We start from the raw sequence: 15,116 nt of genomic DNA on the forward strand, positions 1-15,116 counted from the left end.
AATAATACAGTTTTATTACTTGAATTGGTTTCCAATTATTTTATAATAATGAGTAACATATTTACAAAGTAAGATACAGAATAGAATATTATTATAAAAAATACAATTAATTCAATATAAATAAAAGAAGGGTATATTCTTGATAAATTGCATTTATTTCTTACACTGAAAAGCGCCGTTTCCATCCCTTTAAACGTCGTACGGGTCACCATTACGGCATTTCAGTTCGCAAATTTCTCGAGTAAGATTCTTATACGAATGAAAACACGGAAGCGATGCCCGCGAAACATAATTTTCCTCAACAAAACTCATAAGCCTGCCGGAAAGTCGCGATTATTTCCCGCCATCCGGCGCCTCGACCAACCGAAATTTCGCGCCCAAAATCCACCAGCCAATCACGCGAATGACCGCCATTTTGAACCAATGGTTGCCGATCCCGCGCTCGCGCCATCGCGTCACTCTCACATCTTGAAAATTAGTACGACAGTGCAGTGAACCCCGACGGTAAATTCGTGATTTTCAGTAAAATTTCAAATTAAAAGTATAAGGTAAGTCATTTATGTGTCTATACCAAGAAAAATTCCGGGCGTTTGTGACATTTTTTGACAAAATTCCTGATCACGCATTCTAGTACAATTTTTTTATCGAAGTTTTATGTAGATGGTACAAGGGCAAGTTATGGAAGATTCTAATATGAAATCAAACTCAAGTGCATAATTAAACAACATTGAAATTTTTAATTACAAATGCGAATAATTCTGTAGTATAGAGAAACCCTTTTAAATGTATTATCTAATTCAATAAAATACATCGACTCGGGTCTCGGCTTGGCAAAATGGCGGCTGTTCTGTGCAGCGTGCACGAGCATCTATCTCTTTCTGCTTAGCGCAATTATGTAGGTATGCGATAAAGAGAGCTATATTCCATTAGATAAGAAGTTTTAAAGTAGGAATCACGCGTATAACTCGTAACTAGACACGTCTTCGCTTTTCGTAAACAAGAGAGCTGTGGTGTTGCCATTTTTTTATATCCCAAATAAAGGGAAATCTATTTCGCTTAATCCTCTATATAATATTTTTAGTATAGTATAATTGGCTAGACATGATTCATAGCAGTTTTTTCGTAGCAATGTTAATGTTATTAAAAATCAGGAGATGGCGCTTATCTAAGTTATATAGATTTTAAAATTATACATAGTATAATTTATAATAATACGTTTAAGAACAACATTAAATACTATCGAAGATTGGTAAGTAATATATATGTAGTTCTAGGAGGGATATTGAGTTATTGCTTTTAAATTAAAAACTCATCAAAATCTATTTTCGTTGTAACTACAGTAAATTAACATGAAGCCTTGTATAAATTTATATTTTTGTATTAGGATTACAGGAATATAAACAGGAATGTAAACGACGTGCTCAAAGACAGATCTTTGTTATCATCCTTATGTATTATACATTAATGCAACTTGCTTTAAAAGGTGTACTTTTTATTTCCTATTCTTGGTTTATGATTACGGTTAAGTTTTTCTGCTGAATTTAAAACACTGGCAGCGCCACACTGCGTCGAGCAGGCAAACTAAAAGCGACGCGTTGACCGAGCACGCGATCGCTTAGCCTGACGCACACAGACACATTCCACTGCGCAACGCATTCAACGCGGTACGCAGGCGCAAACGCACACACGGCACAGTCTGAATTTGAGATTTCGTGCGTGTGGTTGTGCTATCGCAGCGCGTCGTCGCGTCGTACGATTTGTTTACAAACTAGAAGTAAATTAGTATTCTAATCGGTGCGTGATGAAACTTTAGGGATAAAAACTAAACAGTTATTGTTTGTTAGGTCACTACGTCGATGCGATCCTGTATCAGAGTGTTTGACAAGAAGATGTCTGCGTTGAGTGTAAGGGCTCCCGGCCTACAAGCCACTATGTTGAACACTAGGTCACTTCGAGTGCAGGGAGAAACTACGATAGATACGGTGCGAAGAAATCTATTCGGATGCACAGATAAAGAGGAAAACAGACGTTTCGTTGAGAGGGAGCTGGCTCGGCAATTGGATTTAGATAGTCAGCGTTGGGGTTTCGATTTCGCGAATGAGAAACCTTTAGCAGGCGACCAGAGATTCGCCTGGCAGCTTGTCCCTGCGGCTACAATTCCTGCTGCTCTACGCCGGTCACCTATCACCATAACGCAACAGGCGACGAAACCAGTAAAAGAAGCCAAAGTCTCCAGCCCAAACAACAATAAAACACAAAAACCACAGAGGAGAATGACAGGTTAGTTGTATTATGTTAATAACATTGTAAACAATATTACCGATACGTCTGTGCTGCATTTGTATTGGCGATACGAATGTTATCATTACTGTATTGTTTACATTCAGTGATGATAAGGCGACGACTTTTGTTATGTGAAAGCTATTATTATTCTTATTTCATTATAATAGAGAAAAAAAAACTAATTTACCTATTTGTAAAAGAAGGAAATATTTTTACTAAAATGTAATGTATGCAAAATATATAATATTGTACTAAATCTTTATTTCAACGTACGATGATTGCACATAGCAACACAATTTATTTACAAAGTAAAGGTGACCGTGTGATTGACACATACAATGCACTCAGCACGCGTGTCTTTGTTAATAAATCATTTTTTTATGCTGGTAACACGTCAATCTTTTAAAAATCTTTCAACTTTATACCAAAGCATACAAACAGCCTTAAGTTTAAATGTTTTTAAACATAAAATTGAATCCTATAACAATTCAAATGATTCGTGTGTAGGCATTAAAATTTTAGCTAGACTGAATGGCGTCGTAAGAATAGTATGTATGTAGCTATTGTTTGTATGAATGTAATACATTACTAGGATAATATAACGAACATTGTAACTAAACAATAGAGCATCGAAAATGAAAATATGTTTTGTGTTTAGTTAGTCGCGCCTCGTAAAGTTATTTAAATACAAAAATAAACAGTACTGTGTTACTAGGACAAGGCTTTACTTGACAATATCTCAAATTTCTTTCGTATATTAGTATGATATATAGTGTTATTTTGTGACAGATACTTGTTCTATTATTGACTATAGAACATAAACAAAAAAAAAATAACCGAAGCCATTTGGCGCCTAATTTTAAAAATCGAACTTTATTAGTTTTAAGTTAGTAACGTCGTTTAGTTAGTAACAGTATTAGCTTGTCTTTTTATATCCAGAAATTAAAAATCTAATACTTAACATCCAGACGTTAAATGTCTACATTTTTATATGTATTTATTTAATCTGTGCTACAAACGTGTGCCAAACGATCCAAGCACATAGGTGGCACAATGACCTATCATATGACACTGAGATCCATCGGAATACATAAAACCCGAGACGCTAACACAATAATAACCCTCGCCAACTTTTTACCTATCAATTTTCACCTCCGTAATTAAAAATTAAGATTCAAAAGTTCTTAATACGGAAGTAAGGGACGTGTTTAACTGCTTATTAGATTGTTTTTATGGTGTCAACCCTTAATGGCGAAACAAATGAATTAAATTTTTTGCTGACTGCTCTTAAAGTTGTAACGTATTGTATAGCTGAAGCGTTTTGTGGTTGTTTAGTAGACCTTTTGTGAATGCCCGGTACAAAATACGACATAATAGTAGTACTAAACTCATTACTTAAACTAGGTTATTAGTATATAATTGTAATAAGATTCTGAAGTTCACAGAACACATCGGAAGCTAAAAAAATTAAGTTAATTGGGCCGTAATTTAGATATATATTAGTCATCGCTCTTCAGATATGTTAATCTATGTACTATTTAAAAGGAATCGTCCGTTAAATTATGAATTGACCCAATTCATTTGTTTTGATGTACGTACACACTTGGTACCTCCCACACTTGTCCTATTTTAGAGTACACATGTTGTAAGACGATAATAAATACTATGTAAACATTTGCGTAAATTTTCAATTCCGTACGAATTAAATGACGTTATCTGTCACACTTAGGTAAAGCTTACGTCAAATCAAAATGGCGGCCTTTGATCACTTTCATTGATTGAATGCATGCATGTATTATATAGACATTTTATTAATTTTTAATTATGTATTTTTTATTACTACTATGTGATTTAAAAAAAGGAGAATCTTTCTATAAAAGTAATCTTCTAACTGCATTCTACAATTTAATAATCTATGGCATCCCTTTGCTTTTTAAGCCAAGAACACTCAACGTAGAAGACTACTAAGAAAAGTCTGTGCTCGTTTTCGTAATTTTAAATTTCGAATCAAACCTGCATAAATTTCAAATTGAAAAACACTTTGAAACTGACCGTGCTTAGCAGGGGGCAGTAAAGAAACATGTCACCCAGTTTCTTACAAGCCCCTAATATTCCGTAATTACACCTTTCCGATGTCATTGAACTCTCATAAGTGGACGAAACTGCGGGGTTTCTAAGTTTCTATGAAATTGTAACAAACGGTCAAGTTTCTATAATTGTAACGTAGCGTGGGTAAACGCGACGGAAATTTTGATATTTTTAACCGTTCATTAGCTACCGTTAGACATGAGTACAAGAACAAAAATCAGTGAAAGGGATTCGGTAATCTGTCTTACGTAAACAACTTTGCGATTTTCTACTATATTCGTAATTTCATACTGGTTCCTCGCTACATTAAATTACGCTTCCCCATATAAAAGAGAAAATAATATTGCACTGCTATTGGTAATTCGCGTACAATGCGACGCGTGCACATTGTAAGTCACCCTCGCGGATTTATCAACGGTTTTATTGATTTCTATATCTATCGCTTTCACTAGTATTATTACGTATGTACGCGCCTACAAATTTTAATTATCAGAGGTTTTTCAAGGCAATTTTATAGTCGATGCCACCACGGGTCTATTGATTCGAAATTAAAATACTTGAACATTGACAACATCAAAAGCTTTAAATAATAATAAGAACTCTAAAAATTAAAAACGAATAGTATTGGGCAAGACACGTTAAATTTATGAATTAAAATAATTGTGTTTAAGAAAATCATAAACTTTAAATATCTTTACTTGAAACTGGCATAAAGTCAAAACTATTGCCATAATATAAAAAAAAATTAAATATCGAACGTTTTCCAATACTATCTTTATAGAGTCTGTGCCAGCACGGTCTTGCATTGATTCGAAATTTAAATTATTCGAACATATATAGACAGTATAAAACCTATTCCTTAACATTGTTATAATAACTCGATAAATTAACCGCATTAACAGCGGATAGTAATTTGCAAGACACGTGCCATTTAAATATTAAAGGAATCGTATTGTCGTAATTGTATTTAAGAAATGCGGTGATTTCGACGCGTGCGTCCCTGTCATTTCACCCTCTGTCAACGGCTATATTGATTTTTTAACTGTCACTTTCCCCAACTTATAGCTTCCTGTTACATTTTACCCTTCGTTTGTAATATATTAGACATTTCAGCTGCACTTTTTAGGATTCATAAATAATATTTTTTTTAATAATGATTTTTCTATTGTTATAAGATATTGTGTACGTTGATTATCACTTTGTCTATTTATAAAATGAAAAATCATTTATAAAATGCCTGTGACATCAGTATTTTAAAAAACATTACTTACTAACGCGTTCTTGGAGCATTCTCGAAAAACAGTTTTTTGGACAATTTAAAAAATGCGGACACGTGTTTAATAAATTTATTTATTAGTTAGCTTAATTGTATAAGAACACAATTGAGACAAGTCGAAAGATACGCATCACGAATTTGACAAATCATACGAAATTTCACACTACAGCAATATAACTTGAGAACGCATTATATGGGGGACGGAAATCGTATTATATAAAAGCGCGTATAGGGGGAATTACTAACCCCAATTCCTTTTCCAAACATACTTTCGGAAAGTAACAAGTCTAGACACTCGACAAACAAGATCGCGAAAAATCGATGTGGGTGATTTGAAAAAATGTCAACACACGTGTTCGATATTTGAAAATTGTATCAGATAGGGGAATAACGGTCGCGGCGGCATCTGCTACCCCCGCGTGCTTTTAGCATAATATTTATAGCACCCTACATTCCGCATCGAGTGACCGTGGGGATGCCATCATCTGTCCAAAGATCGATTTCAACACACATCAGTCATGGCGTTCCATTTTTGAATTAGCCAACGTTCTATTTTTGAATTGTGCAAGACTATTGACTAGTCGACAGTTCAGGTATGTGAATTATTACCGTACGTACCTACTGTCCACAAACTGTTCTTTAAAATAACATTCTATTAAAACTATTATATTAATGGCTATACACCAAGCATTTTGTATGCGTCTCATATCACCTCATTCCATACAATCGTTCCTAAGGGAATTTATCATGTCTGCATATCGATTTCATTCACGCAACAAATGAGTTACGATAACTTTGGCTAACGTTCTAAATTTAAAATTGTGCAATTGCGTTCTATTTTTGAATACAGTTACTTGACACTTTGCAACGTGATGTTACATCGAAATATTTCGTTTAATAAAGATGGATATTTTACGTATTATTTATAAGGTATATTTTTATATTAGGTAAAGAAAAAGTAGCTGCAGTGTTTTATCCCGATATTACATATGGCAGTTAATAAGCACTGAACCATATTACACTGCTTCCTTAGGGTTCCGCAGGTGAGCACTTTGTCGTGAGAATTGTGTTGCCAGTTACCGATTAGCAAATGTCGTTAAAATTACATTAGAAATTTAATGTTCAAAGGATCTCCCTTTAACAGGCTTTTAAGACCACAAAATTAAAAAATGCACAAGATTTTTCCAAACTAGTATTTGGTGTCCATTTGTGTATCTTACCTTTTATATAGCAATACTTTCTAAATAAGTATGTTAGAAAGTCCCGCGCACGCGCAGTTATTTGAATGATAAAAAATCTTACACAACTGTCTTAGTAGATGTTCTAGTCCTCAGTTTCGAGTATTATAAACCTTCGTTAGTGGATCAAAGCTAAAGGGACAAGCTTTTAAGTAACCAGAGTTTTATCAAAATCTGTGATTTATTAATTCTATACGTATATTATGATTATTTATTAACAATTAAATAAAAAAGGCAATGAAGTCCTTCCGTTTTTTAAGTGATTTACTGCAGTCGATAGAAAGAATTAAAAAAAAAAACAATTGTCAGGTACGCGTAAACAAAGAATTTCCAAAATTTGCGTGACGTAATACTTGGACACTCCCCAAGGTACCAAAATAGAATTTAAATTATCGAGACTAGGTACTACGATTCTAAAAATAGTCGAGTTTATTAAAAATCGCACATTTGAATTGTAATAAAAAAAAACAAAAACAACACATAATTTGTATAATTTCCTCTTAGTCACGTTTTGTCTCATTCAGTCTCATTCAAAATTACAATATCGTTATGGCATCTTGTCCCTTTATGTATAAGTTAATTACGCAAAACAGCTAATACCTGTTCCGGACTGTGATTCCGTCTGGGAACCCGCTACCCTTGGAGCGTAAAGTCCCCGAAAGTGAAAGGCCGTCGTAACTTTCCATTAATGAAGCAGAAGTTCTTCTATTTGGTTAACTGAAAAAGTAGAACAATACGATCTACCAAATCTCTTGCGAAAAATCTCTTCAGTCGGTAGCTCATGTCTAAGCGTCGTGGTCAGCAAGGACCTGTTTCCACTGGTTTCTGTGCAGCCTCTGTTATAACAGTGTATAGTTTTATCGGTCCATCTGTTATATGAGTGGCTACGCCTTCTATGTTACCACGATCAGCTTCTCCAAGTTCTCATCGCCACTGCGTTACATGCTTCGTCGTCCACGTGTAGAAAACAGGTGAGTCGGGATCGATGGTGCGCTTGTGGTCTACGGTTTAGCATTCGCTTCTGGATGCTGGCACCAGGATAATAATAAAATCAGTCTTTGGTTCAAGCTCTACACAAATGAAACTTTTAAAAGGCATATAATTGTTTTTAAGCACTTGTAAACCTCGCTTTTATATCAGTATTAGACAGTATTGTATACATTTTTTTTTAAATATTTATTGATTTTAATTCTTCCATGCTTGCCAACGCTCGGCATTAAAACATTGGTACAAGAAAATATATTTCAAAGTGTGATGCTATGGATATCCAGAGCAGATATAAAAGATCAGAAATATCTACTTGAACAGCACAGGTACTCTGCTAGCGATTACGATATTTATTACGATCGCAATCTCGAACAAAAAAGCATCGTTATTATAGAGTAGGCAACAAACTTTCGATTGAGGTCGACACACCTTTCTAAAAAACACAATTGCTAAAATAATAACGCGTAACTGTTTTTAACCGTTACCTCCAAAAGTAATTTTCTCATAGCGATATCAATAACCCTCCAAATACCAATCGGTGACCAGGCAGATAATTGGTATCACCCTTGTTAAACTGTATTCCCATGCACGTGTGGGAAGCATGGATCATCGGCGCTCATACTTCCTTGTTTAAAAATGTTTCATTTTCGATCAGTTTCCTGGAACATAGTTTCTTGTCTTAAGTTCTTTTTTTATATAAAAAAACACAATCCTCTCCTAAATAAACCCTAAATCGACTGTACACATGAAAATAATTACACCCGAAACAAAAATTAGAATTACATTTAAGAAAAAACAAAATTACATAATAAAAACAATACAAAATATGTCCTAATTATCGTTTTCCGTTAAGTTTTCTGTGCTAAAGTATAGTTTTTTCTATACATGTCTTCCTGCTATAAAGTTGGTAACTTATGAGCCGATAAATAATTGTACCCTTATACAGGATATCCCTCCCTCAACTCTCTTAAAATAAAAGGGAATAATCGGATCAATAAATAATACTCCAACGTGCGAACGTGACCTAAGCTTTTGTCAAAAAAAAAAGCTTCACACTCAAACAATCCGCGTTTTAACAAAACCCATCAATCAGATTGCATTATTTTCAATTTAAGCTTTATTGTTTTAAATGAGACGTCAGTTTCAATATTGGGACGCTGTTTTATGTTATTTAACTGTCAAATAAATTGCCAGTACCAAAATATATAATAAAAATTAGAATAAAAACGGTATTGTTCCGCTTAGTGCGTCCGATGCACAGCTGTGCGGGTTAAAGTTAAAATAACGGTCAAAATATCCATAGTCTATTGGTTTTTCTTACCCGTTTATAATCTATATTTGCTGACCATAGTTGACAGTTTACACCCTGATGTATGCGGGTGTATCGGAAGTCACACCGACGACGTGGGAACCATAATTACCCCAAAGAATCCTAAGTGGCCCAGAATGTGTGATAATGTATTGTAAACTTCCCTCGTCCTGACCCAACACTTTCCCATGGTTTCACTTTTCGGCTAGAACGAGATATTCGCGCACAAATTTGTTATAAAAACTCATAATCGATACAAATATTGCAATTAAGTCTGAATTGTAATTAATACATGTAATTAGAATCACGATCTTATTTCCGTTAAGTAACCGCGAATCGTTCGTATCACTGTACGTTTGTGGTTGTATTATTGCAATCTAGACATATGAAATTACATCTGCCCCGTGGTCAGTGGTATCCTGTTTTATTACCTTGCGTTGAACAAATACACTGATATAACTTTTAAGAACTTACAAAATACTTCACGTCCTAAATTTAAAATTGAGATCTAAATTTGAATTTACGTAACAAGGACAGTTTCCGTTTACTAGAGTTATAATTGTTGTCGCATGTTTATGATTAAAGAAACATTTTCATGTCATTCAATATCACACTCTTATTTGTTATGTAGCTTTTGCAACGAACGAATATCTTCTAAATTTAAATTTACGTAACATGGGACTGACTAGTAGATTTGATTTCGTATGTTACATTAAAGAAACGTTTTCTACTGATTCCGGCATTTTTTTATAATAAATTGTCTACTGACACATCATAAAACATTACGATCTAACTTAAGACTAATAAGTTATTTAAAACTGACCTTTTTTACTCAAATATTTATGATAATTGTCCAATAACACTATGTTAAGGGGAAGATACTCTGTTCTTGTGTTTTATTTTTTCACTTACCACTGCACTTAAGACTAACGTCTAATACTCAAATAATTTAATACATTCATCATTCAAATACTATCATTATGCAAATAAATCGACGTTGTCACTTGAAGGGCGTGAAAGATGTATCACTTGATTTCAATACAAAAAATATAAATCACCGTACAGAAACACATTATTTATTCTGATATCTCCACTTGAGTGATCTTCAACGCGGTTGGATTAGTCCTCTATATGTATATTCGATTCTTTTATTCCATTGTAGCATTTGAATCAATTTTAACGTGAAATGACCCTTTGGGAACTGATTTATTTACATATAAACGTTTCTAATTTTTCTACAGAAATTGTTAAAAAAAATGATTTCATTTAAAGCAAGATCAGGAATTAATAGGATATATCAAGAAATATTGAGGGATAACTGCGATAATCCCCGACCGATTTATTTATTTGCTCATACTTCGTTTTATAAAAGAAAAACAAATAACATAAAAGATATAAGCGATCTATTCCAGGCTACTACTGTAAGGAAAAATCTAAAAAATAAATATTACGGGTAAAGTGCAAAAACAAAATTGAAAATAGTAACCTAACTTAATCTAAAGGTATACAAAAAATATAAATTTAGCGTTAGAAAAATCTTGATACGATATATATATAGCGGAGAATGTTGCCTAAAACTTGAGAGGCAAAAAAAATGTCAACGCTTTACGGTATCTTTACGCTCAACGATTTACTGTTATGCGTAACGTAACTGAATGTAATGCGAAATTGTTAGACACTGTGTTCTTCTCAGCAATTTAATATGTAATAATGTAACATTAGGCACTCCAGACTTAACCCTTTCTAATCTTCGGGTCACTTCAGCCCCTATTGTTGACACCAACTGGATAGAACACGTGTGAACTTTGATTCTATCCATCCATTCTTCGCAACAATTCAACTGTCACTAAATGTCCCATCTTGATGTGTCCCAAATGAATTAAAATTTATGTTAATATTGAATAGAAATGTTAATATCGTAATTATCGGAATGGCCCTTTCAAGTTTCACACGTATGTTTATTTTTACTCAGTTATATTGGGGAAATGAAAATAAAACAGTACATACCTTTTCCATCATAAAACGTGGTTACAATTAACTAAAAACACATCCCTGCCGTTAATGAATTGGTCAAACACAGTTCATAAGGAACTTTTATAGAAGTGCTAAGGAAAGAGTAAACGTAAAGGGTTTGATTGATAACGAATACTTTAAATATTCACCGAAGCCCCTTCAGTCCAGCCGCGACAATAAAAATATTGTATTAATATTTCGAGGAATTAAAGATATAGTATTACAATCTGAATTTCAAATGCAATTGTGTCAAACTAATTGTGTGTGAACTCGTATGAATATTGATTATGGGTACAACTGACCCTTTGTAAACGGGTCATAGATTAGACGTCTCACGCCTTTGTTACAGATTATTACTCAGTTCTATTATTTGTGGCATCTTAAGGATTTGACGTTTAACCTTGGCGAACATTGATCCTTATCTTACAATAAGTAGGTATACAGTACGGACGAGATTGAAAGGATAGCTGGAAAAAAATGATGATGACGGCAAAAAATAACAGGGTGGAGACAGGGCTTATCTTAGCTTAATAATGATCATATATTTCTTCTTGTATATTATATGTATGTACAAATATATATTATGTAACGGTGTACATGGTACCTTTTCGCGGGTTCAATAATGATCGTTAACCCGGTGTCTACGCCAAACCGTTTTTGAGGCACTCGTGGGTTACAACATAAACATCCCGTCCCTTGATTGATTAATCTTGCGTAATTCCGCGTACGTATAGACCTGTACGTATACGTGCGAAAAGAAACGTTTAAAACTGTATTATTAGATTATTACTTGATTTAACCTGCTATAAATTATTGATACAGTGATTTATCTTAGCTATGAGACTACTCACTACTGCAGTTTCGCGGTAAAGGCGTCCAAGGGTGATTATAGGTACCTCGGTACAGTTACGTGGCAAAGGCTGCAACCTTGATTACGGTATAAAAGGCATACTTGAGGTCAACCACAACGAGATAACTTTCTTAATAATGTTAAAGGTTATTTAAACTGCGGCTGATTTGAGTGGCCAGTATTTTTCTAGCCTGAACATTTATTTCCTATAGTTAAGACATTGCTTGTAGCGATAAGGGCCCCTCAATTATTACGTATTTGGTGATTACGTCAACAATAACTATGTACTTTATTACACATATTACCCACAAATTGTCTATGCTTGAAAAGGAAATGCATTTTCGAAAATTCCTACAAAAATGAATACGTTTAAGTACAAGTATTTTAAGAGCTTTGTTTACTTTGCTGACAAGAGGAGGAATCCCCCCCCGATTGCAGTGAATCTGCTTGCGTAATACATGAACGGCCCCCTAAGGCTACCTGTCTCTACTTTCTACTTTTTTTTCTTATTCAGTTTTTATTAGTTTCATCTCATGCCATTTTTAGACAAAAGTTAAAATTTGACCAGATAATTGAACCGAAATCACCCCGAACAATGAAAACATTGTGTTAGGTTAACACAATGTCCTGGGCCTGTCTTGGTGTCGATGACCTTGCGCCATGTTATTGAACGCAGTTCAACCCTCGAAACAATATGGGAACAAAAATACTATAAAAAATGTTTTTTCGTCTCTCGACATTAAGTTCCTGCGTTTAGTTCCGGTTGTGCACTGATATATATTCATCAATTGCTCTTGGAATACTTAGTGAAGTAACCATCACCTCTTAGATCCATTGACAACTTTCACACAGAAGTCTAACCTATTTTTCTACTTGTTAAATCTTATTTATACAGTGTTTTATATAACCGTGTTGTCAATGTGACTGTGGCGTATTAAAATGCGCCAGAGCACCGGAAACTGAATAGCAATTTAGTTTAATCCGCGAAACGCGAGGTTTTTGAACCTGGCAATTTTCAAAACAAAGCACTAATTTCATATAATTAATGACCGGGTATCACTTTAAATAATTCTAGTGAGATTAAAAATTACAATAATAACAGCCTCCGTTAACTGTTTGATAGCGCAGCTCCTAAGGTCAACTGGACCAATACTTTAGGAGAATATACACGATAGATACATTTTGTTCATACTACAACTGTAAATGTTGTCTTAATAAAGTTCACCTCGGCCAAAATCGCTACTTAGTTTACAAACAATGCGTCGTCCCTTTCAACTTTCTTACCTGCGAATGAGATAAAACATCATAAGGCCAAGAAAAGCGTACCGCAAAGTTCATTGATCTACGAATTTCGCACAATGAGCGATTTCCATTGAGCAATTTGAATTTCTGAAATTCTCATTTCGAACGTTGCCAAGAGAGAAAATGCTAATGTTGACAGATGTGCAGAATTCGATATTCAAATATACAGAATAGAGCGAAAACTGAACAGATGAAGTTCTATATTTAAATATAGTCTACGCTAATGCGTGTCAATAAATCGCGGTACATTTACATTTCTGAATTGTTAACTGGTTTTGCAATTAATGAATTAATTTAGTGTTGCAATTTATCTAATGGACGCCTACATTAACGATATTGTGTAAGCTATTTATTTCTGTAAGGTAAATATTTTACTGTAATTTATGTAGCTGGCAATGATTTACGACCATTTATAAAATTGAGGCCAACTCTTATAATATCGCCTAGAATTTGTTGTAAAATCTTTGATAATCAAAGCCTGTGCCTCAAAAACAAATTGTAATAGATTTGCTAAAACGATTCATACAAATAACAATTGGTTGGATGTAGACCTCCGAACACCTGCATATATCTATTCTTATAATGTTCAGTAAAAACAATAACAAAAAAACATGTCACTAGGAATGATAGATTATAGAAGATTAATTCTATCTTGTCTACGAATAACTAGTTTTTATAGAATCTATTCAAGTTCTGATGATTTTAGATATTATGTAACATTTTTTTAGTAAAAACCCTCACGATTTTCAAGAAAAATATTCAATTTGAGACGTAAACTTTCCATTTATAAACTCGAATCGAGTAAGTATAAAAATTAAAATTTCTAATAATTTTTTGTTTGCTTAACAACAATATTTAAATAATTATTAAATTTGAGACGTAAACATTCCATTTATAAAATTGAATCGCAAGTGTAAAAATTTAAATTTCGAATTATCCGTTGTTTACTTCAGAACTATGTTTAAAAAAATATTCAATTTTAGACCGAAAAATTTCATTTATTATCTGTGGAATCGGAAGTATAAAAATATAAATTTCGAATAATCAAAGACTACAATTAGTTTTAAGTTGGTATTAGAAGCGCCAAGAAAAATGCCCGAACCGGTTGTTAGAAATCTTTCTTCAACGTAAGCTACCAATTATTATAATAACCGGTCATTTTGTCCCTAGCATAACTGCAAAGAACTATAATTCAATTGAATCTGGAAGACACTCTTCTTTCTAACTCAAGATTTTTGTTTAGTCTTTATATTTGCCCCATATTGAACTAGGGACGTATAAAACTATTAATAAAAGAAAAGGTTTACAATACATTCAATTTCTTTGATAAAACATCGAGAGAACAATGATAAGAATTACGTTTTTTTTTCATAGTAAGTCTCTTTTTATCACAGCGTTAACACAATTTGACAGAAAGAGATGACAGACTACTGAAAAATGTAATTAAGGATCTAATTCAATCTGTCAACAAACGTTACCGTTAGGTCAAGTGTCATGATTTTCGATAAAATATTGCCATTAGTAAAAAAATTGAAAACCCAAGGGTTGTAGGCTATCGTTTTTACACTACGCCCTTCGTTTTTGCCCCACTAACCGATATTTCAAGGGACTGATAACGAGACTTTTTTTTTCTAAATCTAATGATAAAGAGTGCGTAAAATTATCTATGAGGCCGAAGGTTCGAACGATGAAAGAAAACTATTCTTTCTATCTATTAGATATCTAAGCCCCAGCCAGACCTGTGAAGGTTGTACGCCACTGTTTTTTTTA

The 15,116-nt window shown here is 33.6% G+C and overlaps 1 protein-coding gene across 1 annotated transcript in view; it reads left to right on the plus strand.

Moving 5' to 3' along the window:
* Positions 1-473: 473 nt before the first annotated feature.
* The window catches only part of LOC123712138 (cyclin-dependent kinase inhibitor 1-like), a 32,358-nt gene continuing 17,715 nt past the window's right edge, over positions 474-15,116 (plus strand). Inside the window, exons 1-2 of the mRNA XM_045665109.1 lie at positions 474-548; positions 1,845-2,280. Of these exons, the coding sequence (XP_045521065.1) occupies positions 1,857-2,280 (424 nt within the window). The 5' untranslated portion in view covers positions 474-548; positions 1,845-1,856. The remainder of the gene's footprint in view (positions 549-1,844; positions 2,281-15,116) is intronic.

This window comes from Pieris brassicae, chromosome 7, assembly GCF_905147105.1.
Source record: "Pieris brassicae chromosome 7, ilPieBrab1.1, whole genome shotgun sequence".
NCBI classification, from domain to species: domain Eukaryota; kingdom Metazoa; phylum Arthropoda; class Insecta; order Lepidoptera; family Pieridae; genus Pieris; species Pieris brassicae.